Below are 20763 nucleotides of genomic sequence, written 5' to 3'. Positions count from 1 at the left end.
ATGCAGGAGGGTCTCCAGGTTATTTTAGGGGGATCACGGTATTATCACCCTTATTTCTGCACTGCCTTCAGAGCTGGGCAACCAGAAAGCAGCAGCTGTTGGCCAGGCTCCCAGCTCTGACGGCGGCATCCCGCCAGCAGCATTACAGAAATAAGAGTGGCAATACCATACCATGCCACCCTTACTTCTGCACTGCGGCATTCAGAGGTGGGGGGCCAGAGAGTGGCGGCTGCTGACTGAGGGCCCAACTCTGAAGGCAGCAGCACAGAAGTAAAGGTGGCAATACCACACCATATCATACTTACTTCTGTGCTGTTGCTCGTGACAGCTCTGCCTTCAGAGCTGAGATCCCAGCCAGCAGCCGCCGCTCTCCAGTTGTCCAGCTCTGAAGACAGCACTGCCACCAGCAGCGGTGCAGAAGTAAGGGTAGCAGTACTGCAATCCCCACCTCCCCCCACAATAACCCTGTGACAACCCTCCACACACACAACTGCTTTTTGGGTCAGGATCCCTACAATTACAACACTGAAATTTCAGATTTAAATAGCTGAAATCATGAAACTTATGATTTTTGGAATCCTATGACCATCAAAATGACCAAAATGAACCACGAAGCTGGTAGGGCCCTAGCTAAAGGGAAGAGGACAAGGTTTTGGGGATTTTTTTTTACTCCCCAAGACTCTGCCCCTGAGCAATGATGAATACAGTCTAGTGCTTCATGGCTAGTCTAATGGTGGTTCATCCCTCCCCACATCAAAGTGGCCTGAAGGGTTTACATTGTATGCCTTCAACTCACTTCTGTCTAGGAAGGCAGGACTGTGTCACTAGAAAGCAGGCCCCTGACCAAAGGCGTAAAGTCAGAGGGTTCCAAACAGAATCCTGGTCAGTTCTCAGCTGGAAGGAAGTGGAGCAGTGAGTGGGAAGAGGGATGTGTTGAGAGGAAGAAAAGCAGGGCCCAGGGAAATGCTGCCAGAACACTTTCTCTGTCACAGAGCGCTCACTAGATTTTGTTTCTGGTTACTTAGCCAGATGGAAGGTTTTGGAGCCCTTTCAGCTACAGATGTCAATGAGGTAACAGGCTTAACACAAATTACCTCAGTTTTACTGTGAACTGCACTCCAGTCTTCAGGACCAATGGCCTCTGAGGATGAGTTGGCATGCAAGGCTGCCTCTCCACCACAAAAGAACTGCAGGGGGAACAAAACCATGGACATTTTGAGCTACATTAGTACAAAACTGTTAAAAAGTGATGACACTCAGCATAAAACAGATTGCACAGTCCAATTTATTTATGACAATTATGCAGAGTAAATTGGTATTGTGTGGACTTTCGGTACCTATTTATTCAGGTACTAAATCCTTAGACTCTATTCTTATTAAAGGGATATGTTTTTAACTTGGATGGAACTCCAAAAATATAAAACTTTCATTTCATCAGGGCTTTAAAAAAAAAAAAAGCACTAAAAATAAAATTAACGGTTTGAAGAAAAAAGAAAGCTACTTCACGCAACTTTAAAAATCAAACAGCATGTAAATAATAAAGGACAGAACTGGTACAATCATAAGTGAGACAGAGTGTAAAGTAACGGAGTGATCCATCAGCAGCACTATAGATTACTAAGTTCTTAAAGTGTTCATACTGTGACCGGATGTCAGGCTCTAGGAAGGTATTTGCTGTGCTCTTCTAATCGCTCTGGTGTCTGGCTGTTCAAAATTGGACGCCAGGCGATTTGCCTCAACTTCCCACCCCGCCATAAACGTCTCCCCCTTACTCTCACCGATATTATAGAGCACACAGCAGGCAGCAACAACAATGGGAATGTCGGAATGTGCTGAGATCTGACCTAGTCAGTAAACAGCGCCAGTGAGCTTTTTAAAGTGCGTGATGGTGAGCTGAGTGGGCTCCATGCTTGCTGTGCTATGGCGTCTGCATGGGTAATCCAGGAAAAAAGGCGCAAAACGATTGATAGCCCTTGCTTTCATGGAGGGAGGAGCGACTGACGACATGTATTCAAAACCACCCGCGACAGTGTTTTTGCCCCATCAGGCATTGGGAGCTTAACCCAGAATTCCAATGGGCAGTGGAGACTGGGGGAACTGTGGGATAGCTACCCACTGTGCACTGCTCCGTGAGTCGATGCTAGCCACGATAGTGAGGACACACTCACCGACTTAATGCATTTGTGGGGACATACACAATCAACTGTATAAAATCGATTTCTAAAAATCGACTTCTATAAAAATCAATTTAATTTTGTAGTGTAGACATACCCTAAGGAAAATGGCAAGTTTTAGGCCTTTATCTTCTCCATTTGCACTGATTCTAATGGAGGAGCTGATTTCTGTCCCTTTCACCTGTGGGTTAGCTAGCATGCTTGAGTGGGACTCAGGAACTAGGGGTTCTATTCTCAGTTCAGACAGTAACCTGTTTTGGGATCTTGGACAAATTACTTAACCCCTTTGGGCCTCTTCCCCTCCCACATCTCATTTGTCTCATCTGTTTAGACTGCAACCACTTCAAGGCAGGAATCTTATGTTATGTATTTGTATGGTGGGACCCTGATCTTGGATGGGGCCTCTAATTACTACTGGAATACAATTAACTGCATGGAGATGCAGGGCTATTCTGATTCAGGGCACTCCTAACTCCCACCCAAGGGAATACGAGGTTGGCAGTTTTTAAGGTATTCCATTCTGCATGTATCTCTGTGGATAGACCCCAGGCTGAACTCACATGGAGCAGCTTGCAGGACTAGAGCCTAAAACAAGAAATGGACTAAGCAGCCAAAGCTTGATTCTATGTGCGCTGAAGACAATGGCAAAGCTCCCATTGACTTAAGGGTGCAAAATCAGGGGCTTAAACAGGAGAGCTTACAGGGAAAATCCTAGTAACAGACAGCTCAGTTTGTTTGTTTGTTGTGAAGAATAAAAAAAAACAGCAGGTGGGGCACTAACCCATGTGTGTGACATGTTAAGTGGGGAAAGTCTACCATCCATTCACAAAGACAGACCAAACAAGCATATTCAACCATTACCTCTGAATGAGTTGTTTGAAAAGATTGCATGTGCGGTCTTGCAGGACTTGTTTGTTTTTTGTAATGGGATCTGGTTCATATGTAAATTTCTGCTCCAATTCCTCAAGCTTTTTAAGCTGCTGACGAACTTGCTGAAGACTCTCGGCAACAATAGTGAACCTGCAAAAACACATCTTATTTATTATTGTTACCAAACACTGGTATTACAGTAGGACTCAGTCTCCAGTTAGTATGTTTCTAAGATTCACAGTCCACAGGAACTTGTGACCTTGTCTCAGTGGAAAAAAGATATGATGATGATGTAGGTTTGGCAAGGATTTGTTGTTAGTGCAGGTAAATATTTAAATCTCCAAAATCTGCCCTCTTCACCTCTCCTTCCCATGTATGTACTGTGACCCATTTAAAGTAATAAGGAATGGAAGCATTTCCTCAAGTTACTTGAAGGACGGGTTTTGTGTATTGGAAACAAGGCATGCATTGTACGGCTGCTTAAATAAATTGCTGTACTGCATTTGGTGCCATAATGGAGATTTCTATCCCCTCTACAGTGCATTAGCTCTGCAGCACAGGAAATTATATTTAAGCAATCTGAGTGCTAACATGACATATAAAGTAGTTTATATGATATTTAATAAAGAAAACTATATTTCTCCCCCAATTAGAGCCCTCGTTCTCTAGGGATGCATTCTGATGGTGACAAATTCAATGGGACTTGCATCTTCTTACACCAGAAATTACAGTAGAACCCCATTTATCCAATCCTGCATTATCCAGGTCTCCCTATTAACCAAACAACCAACGCACACAGGTCCAGAAGCAAGCGATCTCTCCTGCTGCCACTAGATGGTGCTGTGGCCTTGCACCTTCCCATTCTCCGGATTATCAGATCTGACCCGTCTCAATTAGATCAGATATACAGGGCCAGCTCTAGCCATTTCGCCGCCCCAAGCACCGCGGCACACCGTGGGGGGGCGCTCTGCCGCTCGCTGGTCCCGCGGCTCTGGTGGTCCTCCTGCTGGCGTCCCTGCGGTGGGTCTGCTGGTCCTGCGGCTCCGGTGGATCTCCCACAGGCATGCCTGCGGATGTTCCACCGGAGCCGCGGGACCAGCGGACCCTCCGCAGGGACGCCTGCGGGAGGTCCACCGGAGCCGCCTGCCGCCCTCCTGACAACTGGCAAAGCGCCCCCCGCAGCATGCCTCCCCAAGCACGCTCTTGGCACGCTGGGGCCTGGAGCCGGCCCTGATCAGATAAATGAGGTTCTGCTGTAATGTGTCCTTGATGGAGAAACTAAGTGTCAATTTACTACATTTATCAGAACAAATACTTCCTAGAGGACTTCAACATTAATACCAAGGCTCAATCTGGCCTCTGGAACATAAAAAGGCAAATTGTACTTCACGTACAGAAGGTTATACAAGAAAGGCAGTCAACGTTTTCTTCAGACTTCCTCGAAAAGAATGAATACAACACATTATTATATAACTTTCAAGAGCACAGTGAAGTATGCTTGTTGGTTCTCTTGTGGATTAAAAAATGACAATTTTAATAACAGTAAATTGACTGTGAGCCAAAATACTCTCTCTCTAAGCACGCCTGTTTCAAATATATTTGCTTATCAGACTTTCCTTCGTGGCATGTTTCAAAATCCCTCAACTGTGATGTAGAGACTTACCAGTTTTGAAGCTGGTCAAGGCAGGCATTGGGTGGGCCACCTATACAAGCAATTTGTTGTCTATGCTTCCATTCAACAAGCTCTTCATTAATCAAAGCACTTTGTGTGTGCTCTGATATATTCAACAAATTTATTATTTTGCTCACCACTTCCTAAAAAAAAAAAATCAGATTCCTCTGTTTGTTATATTTTAAGTGCATTTAATTATTTGCTTTATCAATTAATGCTGCATCTCACAAAACTTTGCAAGGAATTCTGAAAGATAGAAAATCTACTCTGCTAATGTGAACTTGGAGAGCTGTTCTTTTTCCTCAACCAGCAAAGTATCTGCTTCACAAAGAGAAGAAACAAAGCTCTACTAAACCGCTGACTTCTCCCAAGTGACTAATCTTAGATCCTCAATTCTGCAATGACCTCTATGGGACCACAGTGCCCATACGGACTCATTGCAGAATTGGGGCTCACACGATTACAAGACATGTATGACTATTTAAGAAAGGTTTAAACAAACAAAAAAGACAGCACTTTCTAGCATGACTAATGAGATATGACACATTTCCTTTCCTGTTATTGCACCAGCTTTAGCTGGTTAAATAAGCGTTCAAAACGAAAAGGCTGGTTTAGTAAGAAAAATCCTAAAATAGGAGCAGTGCAATTGCTTTAAGAGGTTTGGACTCGCAATAACAATGCAAAGGGCAAAAGAACATTTAAACTGGTATTAACAATCAAGCTGCTTCTTTGTCTAAAACCACGGTTCTTTTATATCCTATGATAAGCCAAGCCAAAGAGAACAAATGTGCATCTTTTCAAACTAACGTATTTTGGAGCATCACCTTTCGCTTAAGGTCAAGTGTTAGAAACATCTTCTGGAGGACAAGCTGTTCTTTCTTATATTCATCCTGTGCCGCTCCACTGGTCTCATTTTCTATAAAATAAAATCAAACAATAGAATAAGAAATATTCTGTATGGGGGAGAGTGGGAGAAATTGTTTTTATTTTCAGTTAGACATTCAGAAGTCTGCAGAAGCTGATGGCAGCAGAGTCAGTACAAAGTGCCGAGGAACCTAGTGGCTGGAGGGAAAAGCCTGTCATTGTCTCTTCCTGTTTGGTGACTTGGGAACTGCTCACAGATTTCAAGAAAAGGAAAACCACATCCTTTCTTCTGCTTGAAATGATTAATTTAAAAGCTCTGTAGTTCTCAATTACTTTCACACCCAGGTTTCATGAGGGATTTAGATAAGGGAATCTCCAAAATTACTCAACTGGCCAGCCTCCAGATTATACTGTGCTGTTTAATGCTTAGAAAAATATTCAAAAACTCAAAAGTTCTACTTTTGAACAAATAGCCAGTCCTACATCCCTTACTCATGCCAGTATAACCAGTCAAGTCACATAATGAAGCGTTTCACCATCTTTGATATTGAAAGTTCAATTAAATAGAACAGTGGCATCCAGTTCTCTCTGAATGGCTCTCATCTTCAGTTCAACACTCCTTGTATTTGCTAACACTAAACAATTTATTGTTTGTTAAACAGTAACTTTGTTTTTTAGAAGCCAAGAGTTTTCAAAACATGCAAGATGACAAATCCTCATTAATGGCTAGTCACTTTCCAACTTTGGTTTTGAAAAATAGAGTCTTTTTATAATGTTTCAAGAACAGAACCAACTAACTTTAATCACTGTGATCCCAATTCTACTGAAGTTAGTGGCAAAACTCCTATTAACTTAAATGGTGTAGGATCAGGGTCTTTTGCAGAGGCAAAAGGGGAGAGAAGAGAGAGCTCCTCTAACTCAAAAACAGAAATCTGTACCTTCTCCAAACTTTAAGATAATAGGGAAAAACTCCTTAGCAGAGACCAAGTCAGTCAAGTTTCAGCCCATAGAGAATTTTTATCTCAAAACTAGTAACTGACTGAAAATAGGGATCTATATAATGAATATGTAATCTCAATTTGTGATTCTCTCTATATGAGAGGTTTACAAGTGCATCTTTATTTAAGGTTATAAGGTAATTTCATAATAAAATTAATTATATATGCAGCAAATACACAATAGCAGGGAGAAGCCCAAGCTCCAGAGAAGAATCTAGAGCTGAACTGTCTCAAAATTCATGGGGTTTTGAACTTGGTGTTTCTAGTAACAATGCAAAGGACAAAAGAACGTTTGGACTTGTATTAAAGAGGCTTTCCAACATTACATAACAGTGGGCATTGTGAGATGAAATATTTTAGGGATGACTTTTCATACCATAAGAAGGAAGAAAAAGTAAAATTACCCCATCGTTTGCATTATCTCTGAATTTGGCTGTCTCTAAATCCTGATTTCTGGTGCAATCATAGAATTTTTTTTCTGTACTATACTTAAGATTTCTTATGGATGAATCTCACCTCTGTTCTGTAAGGTTTTGCATTTAAAGTCATATTCATCTTGCACATCCTCTAGAGTCTTGATGTCTTGTTCTACTTCCTACAAAGCATCAACATTGTAAAACACAGTTAGTCAAATAGACCTGATCATCTGAGACTTTTTTACTGATTGGCAATCCTGTGATACCAGCTACTTAGAGATCATAGAAGGTTAGGGTTGGAAAAGACCTCAGGAGGTCATCTAGTCCAAACCTCTGCTCAAAGCAAAAAGAAGGTAGTAAGAAAAATCAGCAAACTAATCACTGCCTTCTCTGCCAATGGAAAGTGCACTTGTAACAAAATGGAGCTAAAGTCTGACCTTGCATAGTCCCACACAACTTCAATGGGATGAGGAGAATTTGTGCATGGCATGAAGACATAATTTGGCCAGTGAATGGCATTTAAAGATTCTGGGAAAAATCCTTCAGCACTCACCCGGGAAAACTCTCAGGAAAGTCAAAGTAAGCACTACAGGATTTGTCCTATAGAAGATTTTCAACCAAGATTAAGAAGTTATTCAAAAAAAAAATGTGCAAGGAAAAGCCGTAGAGGCAGGTTTGATTTATAAAAGCTCACGATCTGGCTTCTATTAATTTTTATTAGTGAACTATATATGATTTCTCAAAATAGCTCCTTTCTTCTATAGTGTCGCTTAAGATAGATATCGAACAATCTAATCTCTCTATCCATCCATCTCATTTTAAAACTTTCTCCTGCTGTGTTTGAAATTTGGGAAATCTGATACAGCCAAGACTAAACTAAAAATCTGATTCCAGCCACAGTATGACAGGCATTGGGGACATCCTGCATCTCAGTACTGCTGAAAAGTGATTAGGTAAAGTTTTAAAAACATTTTACTGATGGTAAAAAGCTGAAAAACAAACATTCTGCTGAACTCACAATTGCCCTTTCACAACTTAGACACCGAAAATATTTTCCTGTTATTAGAAAAATAAATGTAGATCCCCAAGCAAAGCCTAGAGTCCCACTCTGACTTTTACTTACCACAACGTTGTTCTTCACACTCCTGACTTTCATATCCAGCTCCTTCTGTTTGTCCAGCATTACGGTATTCTGTATATTCCCCACCTGCATCTGCAGTAGAGAGGAGATGAAAAACAAAAGTATTGGGTTTTTGGTTTTGATTAACACAAGCTACAGTGTATTTGGTGCCATAATGAAGCCTCTAACAGAGCACACTTCGTTCTGATAGTTCATGAGCAATTGTTATATACATCATAGTCAAAGAATTAGGTTTAAATAACTGGAAATAGAGGAAGGCTGTAATAAGGACAGGGACTGGGGTGTGTGGGGAAAATATATAAACTTTGCCTTCTGGGTGACACATTGTACTTTATATAATTTCTTAACATACTTTTTCTGTGACTTGTTTTTGGCACGCAATGATTTTATTTTGTATATTTTTTTGACATAATATAAAGAAAATGTAACACCTGAGAAGGCTGGGGTTTGTTTGTTTTTTATGAAGAGTTGGTACCAATGTTGGACTTCTAACATGCATTTACGTGAAGAGTAAGAATGGGGCAGGCATTTGTACAAAAAACTGTAAATTGTTGTACAGTTGACTTTTTCTGCCTCTAAAATATAAAGCACAATATCTTAGGTGGATGTAATTGTTTGAAACTGAATCCAAAAATAATTTAAGTAGTTAATACTTAAAAGCCAGGACACTTGAAGGACAGGCTGCTTCTCCTTCCAGTAGTACACTGTCAATGAAATAGGTATAGCAAGGCACTTCAGCCCGTAGGTGACTTTTACATAACGTGTGCTGTAAGAACTACTGTTTTATGCAGTTATTAACTCAGTACTTAACAGTTTTCCAAGAAGTATATGATCCCATAAAATTGTCAAAAAGTCCCTTTAAGTCAGACCATGAAAGCTACCTGCCTACTGTTTGTGATTTGAGATATGGTAAGGGACTTTCCTGTGTGCTTGGAATGTTTACAGTTTGGCTTTATGACATGGAGCTCTTTGTGTGTTATCATAATGGCTCCCTACATCTATAGAACTTAGAATTCAAAACTGGCCCATTCCAGTACACTGTAACACCAAAGTACTGATTCATCACAAGTAAGTAATCTATTACTATCTAATAAATGAGGTCCTACATTTTGCCGTATGCACTTTGTCTGCACCAAATGTGTCAGTGTAGGGTTTTTTTATAATCTTTATTACTAAAAAAATGTGACTAGTACAGAAAAGAAAGAGAGGAAAAACAAGGAGATTTACTCTAACAGGTGAAGAAGGGAACACCCTGGTTCCTTTCAATTTTTTACCTGTTAATTTAGTGGGCAGAGAAAGGGCCCCATTGAAAACACAAGATGGTAAAGACATATTTAGAGAGCAAATGAAAAAATGAGAGACTGTTGCATCAAGATCACAGAGAGAAGCTACAGAAAAGTAGGAAGGATCAGGTGGTCACTACAGGGCAAGGAGAGGGGTACACTGCAGAAAGGAAGCAGGCTAGAATCCCACTGATGTTGGAAGCACTGGAAGGGGAAAGGCAAGTCTTATAGGTGAGTCATCATAAAACTCGATAAGATTGTTTAAATATTCTCCTTACCATAGCAATGGTATAACTGTATATCATTCTTACATTTAACCTAATCAAAAGTAAATATGAGCAAGCTAGGCCACTTTGAGTCCATTATCAAAAGTAAAACACCACAATAAAATCCAGTTTAGAAAAACAAACTGGCTTCGTTTGATAAGTCTCATCTAGCTCTGGACTAAAAAGGCAACTGAGGCCTTGAATTCCAACACAGGGAAAAAGTTGACTTCCTTTTTCTTTAAACGATGCTTAGGCAAGCAAACAATTTAAAACAAACCACATCTTGTGTGGTGGATATTTGTGATGGACCTGATCAAGCTTCCTCTTTTAAAACAGGCGGTGATGGGCAAGAGGAGAAAGCACATATGGTTCTGCTTTCAATCTGTCACTCTGTTTGAGTGGCTGGAACTGCAGCAGCTAAAGAGAAAGAAGGAATTACCTGGTCTGACAACTGGGCGCTGCTCAGTATTTTCCTTTCTTCCTTCAGACAGTTGAAGATTGTCATGGCCATTTGTATTGGGTCCTCTTGAAAATGATCCTGGTTGCACAGCATTAAAATAGTCTATTATTAGTACACACCAAACACTCCAGTTCTCATGTCTTTGATGAAACTGACAGGCAAAAAGCTTAGCATGTGGCAGTTGTATGTGAGCCAAGATGTGGTGTGAATATGCACTGCCTCCGCAAGAGTTATCGGGTCAGGCACAGCGTTCCCAAGAACTACAGGAAGCATAATGGCTGTGTCACCCTTTCCAAGAGTGCAGAATCCAATGCCCTCTCATCTACCCCAAGGGCCACTGCCCACACACTTTCAGGAGGTCTAGTATTGTTGCAGGTGCTGGTTTTACATGGTTCTTGCACCTACTGTGTCCTGCTCTGCTCAGGGGCACTCGGGGAAAGGCTCCTTGCTGCATATGAACCCAGATAGTGCTTGGCACAAGTCTAACCCTACCATCTGAGATGTGTACAGAATGCTTGTAGGGGGCCAACTGCGAGATAACAAGACAAATGGGTATCTGCACTATCCTAAGCTTGGCTGAACAGAAGAAGGACCGAGGAGGTTCGGCTATCAGTAGGACTCCCTACTCTCTTTGCACTAGGGGAACACTGTTCTGCAATAGCTGCAGTCTTGTGGAAGAATGAGCTGCTGGTGGGAAGACATGACTGTGCCCAGTGAATCCACTAACTAATAAAATCCACTAGATACACATTCTGCAGTGTCCTACAATATATAAATCCCCAAGTGCTGTATTCCCTTTCCTCTTTAGTTCAGTATCATGCTTCTTTGCCTATAGAACAACATTGTCATTAGTACTGTGGCTTTTACTCTTTATAACTTGCCACTGTTAATCAAATTACTGAAACTGTAACTGCCTCTGCTGACTTTACTGGAGACTAACATGTTATCTGATTCTTTCCCTAATATAAACCACTTTCGTTTCTTTGGTATAATCCTACAGAGCCTGGGGCTGCAGAACATGTGCAGGGAACACTTGATCTTTTCACTGAGATTCTTCATTAGGATCTGTTTCTTGATACAGCTTCTACAATGTCATTTCACAGGCAAACTCTCCTGCCTCTGGATAATTTTCAGACTACTTTGTTTTTAATAGGTATGAGAAAACTGTTTGCAGGAATCTAATTTAAAAAGAATCTGGAAAACACCTATTAAACCCACCTTTCTATTTTCTTAAAGTACAAATTGATTAAATTTATTACTGAAATCAAGTTAATTTAAAAGAAATGGATGGGTGAAATTTCTTTTAACCAAAGACCCTCTGCTAAGTTTTTTGTGGCTCCATAACTTCTTCTGAAAAATGTTTTTTTTCCCCGTTTCTTGCATAACACCCCCACACAAATGCCTGGAAAACTGAATAGATTGTATAAATTCTTTATTTTTTCCTAAGTGCTACCAAATAAACATAGTAAACTAGAAAAAAAATCATTTCTTTAAACTGCTGTAGTACTCAGGAGTTACTTGTACCATTCATAAGTTTTAACAAAAAACATCAGAGGGGGTATAACCTTTAACTTGATTGTGTTTAAGTTACAGGAATATTCTCTTGAATAAAATAAGACCCTAATAAAATGACAGGAGTATGCCTGTGTGAATCCAAACAACTTACACACATACCTGAAGATTACGTTTGCTTTTCCTGATGTTATGTTGCAACAAAAAGTTGTTTTCTATTAAAAACCGACTGAACTGATCGTCTAGCTGTGACAGGAGGTCATGGAACAGTACCGTAGCAAATGAAACGTTGTTGGCAGCATGCTCCCTAGGATATTTAAGGCATCTTTAATATTAAATGCAACTGCTGTCTTTCTAAAATATCAGTTTAAATGAATGCATTTTTTCAGATTCTGGTCTTAGTTTTTAAAAGCATTGAACAGGCATCTGTAGATTTCACTCAATTCCTCTCTCTGTAACCCTTTTGTTCCTTGATTTTCATCTCAAATGAATAATACTTCCTTTGCTTTTTTTCCTAGAGTTACTCTTGCAACATTGTGTATTTGCACATGTATTTTTCCTTAATTTCCACTATACTGAGGAGCTGGAAGTGGGATCTATTCATCTGCATGTTAATGAAGCTCTATAAAAAGATATTCTCTAGAGATTTTAGCAATACTTCAGTTTGCTAGTGGAGATGACGCTAAACACCTGGCCCATATATCCCTTTAATAATAATTGTCCATCTCTTTCTGGTAGACAAACCATACAGGGAAACAACTGTGTACCCCTCAGCAGCCAATCCCTGCACTACTCAATAGACCCAGACCAGACTGGTAAGTGCCGGAAGGAAGTCCACGGGAAACAGTGACTAGCAGCCACATAGGCAACTACTAAATGTCTGTACCCACCACCCAATGGTCACTCTGATAAAAATTTACTGAACAGTTTGCTGCCCTAAGTGGCTGCTTGCTCTCACTGTACAGCAGAGGTAACCTTGTTCTTGCATGTGCATGCATGGTTATCAATGAGAGCCATTGGCACACAAGGCCAGAACCTGGCACCATAACTTTCAAAGGCATCACCAGTCAACTAATTTAATGGCAAATTCCTATACACATTACAACACTTTGCTCTCACCAGTCTTGATTTTCCAGCCATTGTGCCAGATATTGTCTGATTTCCATGGGAAAGCTGTCATCATACAGCTGGTGTACCTGCTCCAAGAATTTGGAATCAAGTTGCTGCAACTGATACCACTGAGTCATCCTGTGGAATCAAGATGAATAAAGTTTAATAAAATTACACCAATCTTATTCATACCTACATCCCAATACAAGATATTTAAGAGCAGAGCTATTTTTGATGGAAAATGTTTTTTTAATTTGCCCCCAACATTTAGTATAGTTATTTTAATAGAAAATTTTTTGGTTTTTGTCAAAAAAACGAAGTAATGTTTGGTTCTAGAGTTTTCAGAAATTCCCCAAAATTTCAAGAAAATATTGACAATTTAATTTGCATGGAAATAAACATCCTTTCCCAACCAGTTCTGATTAACGGTACGATGCAAAGAAGAATTTGTAAAATTTACATCTTTATTCAATGGAGAGTCAACTTAAAAAAGAAATCACACTTCTCTTTGAAAACGTTTACCTACTTTTGTTATAATGAACATTTTAAGATTGCTGTAACAGTGATCCCTGTCCAATTTGTTAATTTTGTGCATTTGACAGCCCTTTGCATAGAGACCTGTTTCCCCTATGAAGTCCTGGACCTTGCAATGGCGCTCTGTGTAGGAGTAGCAGGCTGCTTGCATGTTGTATACTGCAGGACGAAGGTCTCACATTCAATTTCCCCTTCTGTGTATATGAATTTTTAACCCATCAATAGGAGAATGAAGAATATAAGAGACCTGAAAATGTGAGTGCTAACGCATAGAAATGGTCAGGGAACTCAAGTGAAGGCGTAGTCCCTGAAACCACTTTTAACTCAATACTGAAAACTGGATAGGATCCCTTTAAATGGAAAAATGTAAAGAAACTCTACCTGCTTCCTCCCCTGCCCTGCATCATGACTACTCAGGCTTCACCGCAGTTAATCTGAGTTACCTAGATTGGAGCTAACTCCTCAGTTAGCCTACCTTGAGTGAGAGTAGCCACAGTATGAAATAACACTTGAGCCACAGAGCAATTGCATTACTATGCAGAGTGACTGGGTTAGCAGTACAGCTGGTCAGGAATTTTTTGACAACTTTTTTGTCAGAAAATGCTGACCGGTTGTAGCCAAATGTTTTCCACGAAAGTGTCGTTTTGATGCAGAAAGGGATTTTTTTTTATGTTATTTCAAATGTTTGTGGGATAAGACAGCTGCACTCCGAGCTCTAATTAGCAGCAGAGAGGGTTGTGTTAGTAGCCCTGATGAGTTGTGCTAACTTGAATAGCAGCCTACTGGTTAAAAGGTGTCATATGTAGAAGGGATTAGAGTTAGGGCAGTACTTGAGTTATAACTCGAGCTACCTTTGCAGCAAAGACCAGCCCTAACAATAGAGAAGCAAGAAGTGAAGACCACCTATATAGTTTGGGGGAGGCAGCAGAGGGAGATTATATTAGAATGCATAAAATTAGTGGTTGGATTGTTCAGATGCTGGCTAACATTTTCAAAGGCCATTTTCAGAAGTATCTTAAGTCAGAGGGGATAACCTTGATATACCTTGGATAACCAGAGCAGATATCTTGGTGGATAACCAGCTGAACATGAAATTAGTCAGACTGTTGAAGTATTTTCATGTCCAGAATTTTTAAAAAGTTGACAAATTGGAAAAGTTTCAGAACAGAGACATATGAATGATCTGAGATCTGAAAAGCCTGCCTCAGTGAGAGGCTAAGGAAGCTCAAGGTGTTTATCTTATCCAAGATCACCTTTTTAAGTACCTACACGGGAAAAAGATTTCTTATATTAGAAAGCTCTTTAATTTTGCAGACAAAAGGCATAAAAGCTGAAGTGAGATGAATTCAGGCTAGAAATACGGTGAAAATTTTTACCAGTGAGAGTTGTTAATCACTGGAAGAAGTTACCTGGGGATGTAATCGATTTTCCATAACTGAGTCTTTTAAAGAGATGCTCTAGCTCAGTGATACTCATGACTTCAGTGGTTCAGGAGCCAAATTAGCACTCAACATTGCCCAAAAAGAGCCACAGTAGGGCGAATTCATTGTTTCATTTACTGTAGTATTATATATTCATATTTAAACAGGTTGATGGGAAATATATAATAAATTAATCTCACAGGAAAATGACTGACCAATTATTATTTTATCAACTACAACAGATTAATAGAATCATAGAACTGGAAGGAACCTCAAGAGGTCTTCTAGTCCAGGCCCCCGCACTCAAGGCAGGACTAAGAATTATCTGGACTATCTCTGACAGGGTTGGGCATGGTGGTGGGTGCCTACCTAGCTACTTGGGAGGCTGAGGCTGGCAGATTACTCAGGGTTCTGGGCTGTGATGTGCTATGCCAATCGGCTGTCTGGTGCCACTGACAGCCTGGCTGGCGGGTGGCTGAAGGACTGGCTAGTGATCTGCGCTCTCTCTGTGAACAGTGATGGACTGATCAATCAAGGTGATCTCTGACGGGTGTCCGTCTAACCTACTGTGTTTAATTAACACAGTAAAAGCATCCTGATTGGTTAATAATTAAATCAGTGTTTTAATATCATGTGCTGTGAAGAGCCACAGGATACACACTGAAGAGCCATTTGTGGCTCGTAAACCTCAGTCAATCCCTGCTGTAGTTCAACCAGAAATTATGGGGTCATGGAAAGAATCGCTTAGCAAAACTCTGTGGCCTGTGTTATGCAGGTCAGATGATCATAACGGTCCCTTCTGACTTAGATTTTTAAAGTCACTTAAGCTCCTAAGTCTCTCTGAAAATGATTTCTCTAATTGTGCATGTTCTCTTTGAAAAAGTATGCAAGTATCCAAGATCTTTACATTTCGTTTTTCATTATGCACCTTTACCCCTGACATAATGCGGTCCTCGGGAGACAAAAAATCTCACCGTGTTATAGGTGAGACCGTGTTATATCGAACTTGCTTTGACCCCCCTGTTCTTTGTTTCCTGACCGCCCCCTCCAGAGACCCCTGTCCCTAATCACCCCCAGGACCCCACCCCTACCCAACCCCCCTGCTCCCTGTCCCCTGAATGCTCCGACCCCTATCCACACACCCTGCCCCCTGACAGGCACTCACCAGCAGTGGCAGGAAGCAGAGCAACATGGCCCCAGCCTGCTCCACTCTGCCACCTCCCAGCCGCGGTGCTCTGCTTCCCACTGCCAGTGAGTGTGGGGAGGTTGGGAAAAGGAATTCACCCCTACTCACTGGTGGTGAAAAGCAGGGCGATGCAGCCTCAGTCTGCTCCACTTTCCTTGCCCGGACCTAGATGTGTCTGGGGGTAGGGGAGGAGGTTGAGGAAAGGTCCCGCACTCACCTGCAGCAGGAAGTGGAGCATGGTGGCTGGGAGCTGGCAGAGTGGAGTGGGCTGGGGCCAGGCTGCTCTGCTTCTGCCAGTGACAGTGAGTGTGGGGGAGATTCCTTCCTCCAAACCTCCTCCCCCGAGCGACATGGCTGGGGCCGGGGCAAGGGAAGCGAAGCAGGCTGCTCTCGGCCCCCCGCTAACCCCCCGAGCCACTCTGGGACTGTGGGGGCCCCAAAAGTTCCCCCCCCCACAGCTCCTGCCTCCCAGACCCTGGGGGTGAGAGCCCCTGACCGCCCCTGAGACCCTCTCCCCCTTATCCAACCCCTTGGCCCCAGCCAAGCCTGGCACCCTTAACACGCTGCTCAGAGCGTGTCAGAGCTTTACCGTGTTGTATATGAACCCGCATTATATCAGGTCACGTTATATCTGGGTAGAGGTGTACTGTGTTCTTAATGCAATGTTCCTTCATTATGCCCTCCTAAAATCTTGGGACCAAGTTGTACCCCTCTGTGTGTATTTATTTAGGAAAGGGATATGGTACTAAAAAAAACTCGAGTCTCAGAGGAAGCAGGTGATACAGGTTCCCAACGCTATATATCTGGGGACTATGAAGAGATGGGAAGGTCCAGTTCTGTAAAGGAGTGGCTTTTTTTGTGTTTTCTTGTGGTGCTCCCCCAAGGCAGCATAGTTCCTGCAGGATCTGTGCTGCCATTTACAAGTCATCTTGCATGGCTGAAATCTCCCTAGCAGTTCTTAACGCTTTAGCCAAGACATCTGCATCTGCTATAGGGTAGAATACCATAGAGATAAGCTCTTCTGTGGCTCCTGCTTCAAAAACCTTGTCGAGCAAAGGAAGAGGCTCTGCATTTCCATGTACTAGGGTCAGGGTTTTTCCACTGACTCAAAGAGAGGTTTTGAAGGACCACTGGATCTGTGACACTGAATCCAGTCATCAGAATACTTTGTGATGCTGATGCAGAGGGGCTGTGGTCACTATAATAGGATAGGATCAAGTTGCAGTCATTGTTACTTGGCCAGAGCCTGCCCCCTGGTAGGGTGCATGTGGGGAATGGATTTTATTCCCAGCATGAAGTTCCACTGCTCAGGCTTTGTGCAAAGGATGGGCTTCACTTCACTTCATTCCTTTCTTTTTAAATAAGTTAATTCAAGCCTCCTGAAGGATGCATACTGGCAATTTTTCACTTTATCTTCTCTCTCTCTTTTAATAATCTTAAACCTTTCATTTTGATTGTTTCATTTTAAGAGTTAAAACAATCCCACACCCCAAAGTCAATTGAATTGCAAAGTCTACAAGCCACTGAAACTTATTTACATTTCCAAAACTCAACACTCCTGCTTGTTCCTCTCCTGCTAACTATAGCTGAGGCTATGCAAGACCACAGGTGGCTGCCAATGTAGCATATAGCCACTTCTGCCTCTTTTCTCTTCCCTCAGTCATGCCAAGTTCATTCAACCCAGCCAGAGCTCAGATCTGTATTTCTAAAGTCACTTACATAATTTCAAACCCTAGTAAAAGGGTCAAAGACTTGTGGGGTTTTTTTTTAAAAGAAAACACAATTTGAATAATAAGCCCTGATCTCTAAGAGCAATTGGTACCCAGCATCAAACTTACTTTTCCGCTTTTTTTTTTTAATATCAAGAACAACATAAACTCCTGGTAGCTTTACTGTTCTGGAGCACTTGGTGAGTGAGTTTTGTGATTTGCCCCATAACTGACAGATACTTTTGTTGCTTTTTGCACAGCCATTTTTGTACACCTGATTCCAGGCACACTTTCGTTTTGCTGTTTAACTTCAGTCCCTGTGTGTTCAGATCTACACTGTAGACAAGTCTGAAGCTGGTTCATTTAAAAAAGAGAATTAAAAGTAATTTCAGTCACTGCAACTGCCCCTTTTTCCTTCTGGTTCGGCAAACACCTTTTCCTTTTTCTTACCAATATCTTTCTGTTGCCTAATGGTGTACGGAACACACATACAGAGAACAACTTTATACGTGCTGTCAAATGCCCGTGGTAAAGAAACAGCTTGTTTTGCCCCTCTAATCTTTCTCAGTTATAAGTATGTTATTTGCACTAACAACAAGTGAACAAAATTTCAGGCTGAAGGGTGATCTTCACAGTGGGAGTGTCCCCCTTTAAACTGCAAGAGCAAGGCCTGTGGTCCATCCGACTTTGAACTCTGTTGCTGCTCTCCCGCTCGGTGGGACTCATATTCCCTGCACTTTAGCAGGTGTGCGCGCGGCTACAGTAACGGGGGGTTCCCCTACGCACCCCTGACTCCAGCCGGCAGCAGCCCTCCGATGGAGGGGAGCAGCGTTAACCCCCTTGCCGGCCCTGGGGCACCCCGAGATGAAGCGGCTTGGCTGAGGTCACACAGGAAGGAACCTTGTGACAAACCCGGGAACAGAGGGCGGGTTCCCCGAGGCTCGCTGCAGCCCCGGGAGCACCCATCCCTCCTGCTCCCCTTAGGCCACTTCAAGCCCGGGGCCGGTCCTGCCCCGCCCCGCGGGCCCCAGCAGCAGGGCGGGCAAACGGCCCGGGGGCGCCTCCGTGCCCGGCAGCCTCCGCGGACCGCAGCTCCGTAGCCGGGGCCGGGGCCGGGGCCGGGCACCACGCGCCCTCCCCCCGAGGGCTGCCGGCGGCCACTCACCCGCCTATCGAGAGGAGGCTCCGGACCCCGCTACCGCCACTCCGCCGCTGCGCCGGCAAAACGAAACCGAGCCCAGAAATAGCAACAAAGCGACAGCCAGGCTGCCAGCGCCCGGGCCAATCCCGAGCCACAGCCAATCCGCGAGCCCAGGCGCTAAGGCACGGGGCTGTTCCCGACAGCGTCCTACCCTCCCCGTTCCCTGCGCTCCTCCACAGAGCCCCTTCCCCCCGCTCCGACCCCCCCCGCTCCACAGGCTACCCCCCGCAGAGCCCCTCCCCCTGCAGAGACCCCCCCCCGCTCCACAGGCTACCCCCCGCAGAGCCCCTCCCCCCGCTCCACAGGCTGACCCCCTACCCCGCAGAGACCCCCCCCAGCTCCACAGGGCTACCCCCCCCCGCAGAGCCCTTCCCTCCCACTCCACAGGCTTACCTCCCCCGCAGAGACCCCCCCCAGCTCCACAGGGCTACCCCCCCCGCAGAGCCCTTCCCTCCCGCTCCACAGGCTTACCTCCCCCGCAGAGACCCCCCCGCAGCTCCACAGGGCTACCCCCCCCCGCAGAGCCCTTCCCCCCCGGTCCACAGGGCTACCCCCTCCCCGCACTGTCCTGCTCTACAGAGCCCTCTGCCCCACTCCACAGGCGAACCCCCACCCCGCAGAGCCCCCCCCTTCACAGGCTGACCCCCACCGCACCGTCCTGCTCTACAGAGCCCCCCCCGATCCACAGGCTAAGCCCCCCCGCAGAGCCCCTTCTCCCTCTGCTCCACAGGCTGACCCCCACCCCGCAGAGCCCCCCCCCGCTCCACAGGCTAACCCCCACCCCGCAGAGCCCCTTCCCCTCTGTCCTGCTCCACAGAGCCCCCCCCCCCCCCCCCGCAGCTCCACAGGGCTACCCCCCCCCGCAGAGCCCTTTCCCCCCGGTCCACAGGGCTACCCCCTCCCTGCACTGTCCTGCTCCACAGAGCCCCCCCCAGCTCCACAGGCTAACCCCCCCCCGCAGAGCCCCCGCCTACCGTCCTGCTCCACGGGGCTAACCCCCACAACCCTCCCCACTGGCCCATTCAATAGGACTAACTGCCATGCATCACATTATGCTTAGTCAAATATTTCTCAATCAACTTTCAAAAACAACTAATGGTAACACAAAGCAGTGTACCTTTTCTCCAAGGATCTCCACTAGACAAAGCCCTGTGTTTATCTCCTGGTCCTGCAAAGAAAGGCAAATGAGTTCAGCTTGCAGCCATTGATTGACTTTTAAGTACAACCTCCTCTTGTGACATGTCTACTTAAGTGATTTACTGGGGGTTTGAAAGGTTTTCATTTTTCATCATTAATTCCTCAAAAAGAGGTCAAGAACATTTGAACTGGTGCGTATGCTAAAAAACACATTCATGAGCATGTTTAAGGCACCTATAGCCTTCATGTTTGAGAATTGTGACAAAAAGCTCACAGTAAATCAGTAAACCACCAAATTCCATGGGAAAAATCATTTCAATGCAAGTATCAGAGGGTATTAGTCTAGATCTGTAAAAGCAGCAAAAAGTCCTGTGGCACCTTATAGACTAACAGAGCTATTGGATGCTCCAATACTCTGTTAGTCTATAAGGTCCACAGGACTCTTTGCTCATTTCAATGCAAGTTCTCCTTACTAGCTTTGACTTTTAGTGGTGCATTGTATGACAACTTGCTTGTGTTGCACCTCTTGCACACTTTGGTTTCACCATTGCATTTTGATTTAAAATCAAATAAACTTTTCCCTTCCAGTGCCGCATGATGTTTTTTGATATATTGTTTAAAAAAAAAAGGCATTCAGTAAAAAGCTGCACTAGTTTTGCTGCAAAGTGCTGGTGCCATAGCTTTAAGAAACCCAATAGTGAAACCTAACCTTGACATTCGGATAAATTAGGGGCCCATATTGCAAATGTCTGCATGGCCCCAACTCCTGCTTAAGTCACAAGAGGAGGGTTTATGTCTTTAAGGAGAAA

General features: G+C 43.7%; 1 protein-coding gene across 3 annotated transcripts in view; it reads right to left on the bottom strand.

Moving 5' to 3' along the window:
- STAT1 (signal transducer and activator of transcription 1) overlaps positions 1 to 19985 on the bottom strand; it is a 41857-nt gene extending 21872 nt beyond the window's left edge. The window contains exons 1-10 of one of the 3 annotated variants that reach the window (XM_030579644.1): positions 19935 to 19985; positions 12776 to 12904; positions 11819 to 11963; positions 10124 to 10222; positions 8118 to 8207; positions 7095 to 7173; positions 5541 to 5632; positions 4708 to 4859; positions 3036 to 3194; positions 1095 to 1187 (exon numbers count right to left, since the gene is read on the bottom strand). In XM_030579644.1, the coding sequence (XP_030435504.1) occupies positions 1095 to 1187; positions 3036 to 3194; positions 4708 to 4859; positions 5541 to 5632; positions 7095 to 7173; positions 8118 to 8207; positions 10124 to 10222; positions 11819 to 11963; positions 12776 to 12903 (1037 nt within the window). In that variant the 5' untranslated portion in view covers position 12904; positions 19935 to 19985. Of the gene's footprint in view, positions 1 to 1094; positions 1188 to 3035; positions 3195 to 4707; positions 4860 to 5540; positions 5633 to 7094; positions 7174 to 8117; positions 8208 to 10123; positions 10223 to 11818; positions 11964 to 12775; positions 12905 to 18781; positions 18942 to 19934 lie in introns of those variants that run through there. The other 2 variants (XM_030579645.1, XM_030579643.1) reach the window with 2 other exon arrangements.
- Between the last annotated feature and the right edge of the window lie 778 nt (positions 19986 to 20763).

The sequence above is a fragment of the Gopherus evgoodei genome, chromosome 11 (assembly GCF_007399415.2).
Source record: "Gopherus evgoodei ecotype Sinaloan lineage chromosome 11, rGopEvg1_v1.p, whole genome shotgun sequence".
Taxonomy (NCBI): Eukaryota; Metazoa; Chordata; order Testudines; family Testudinidae; genus Gopherus; species Gopherus evgoodei.
The sequence above is the reverse complement of the archived record's forward strand: the minus strand, read 5'-3'. Positions and strand labels throughout refer to the sequence as shown.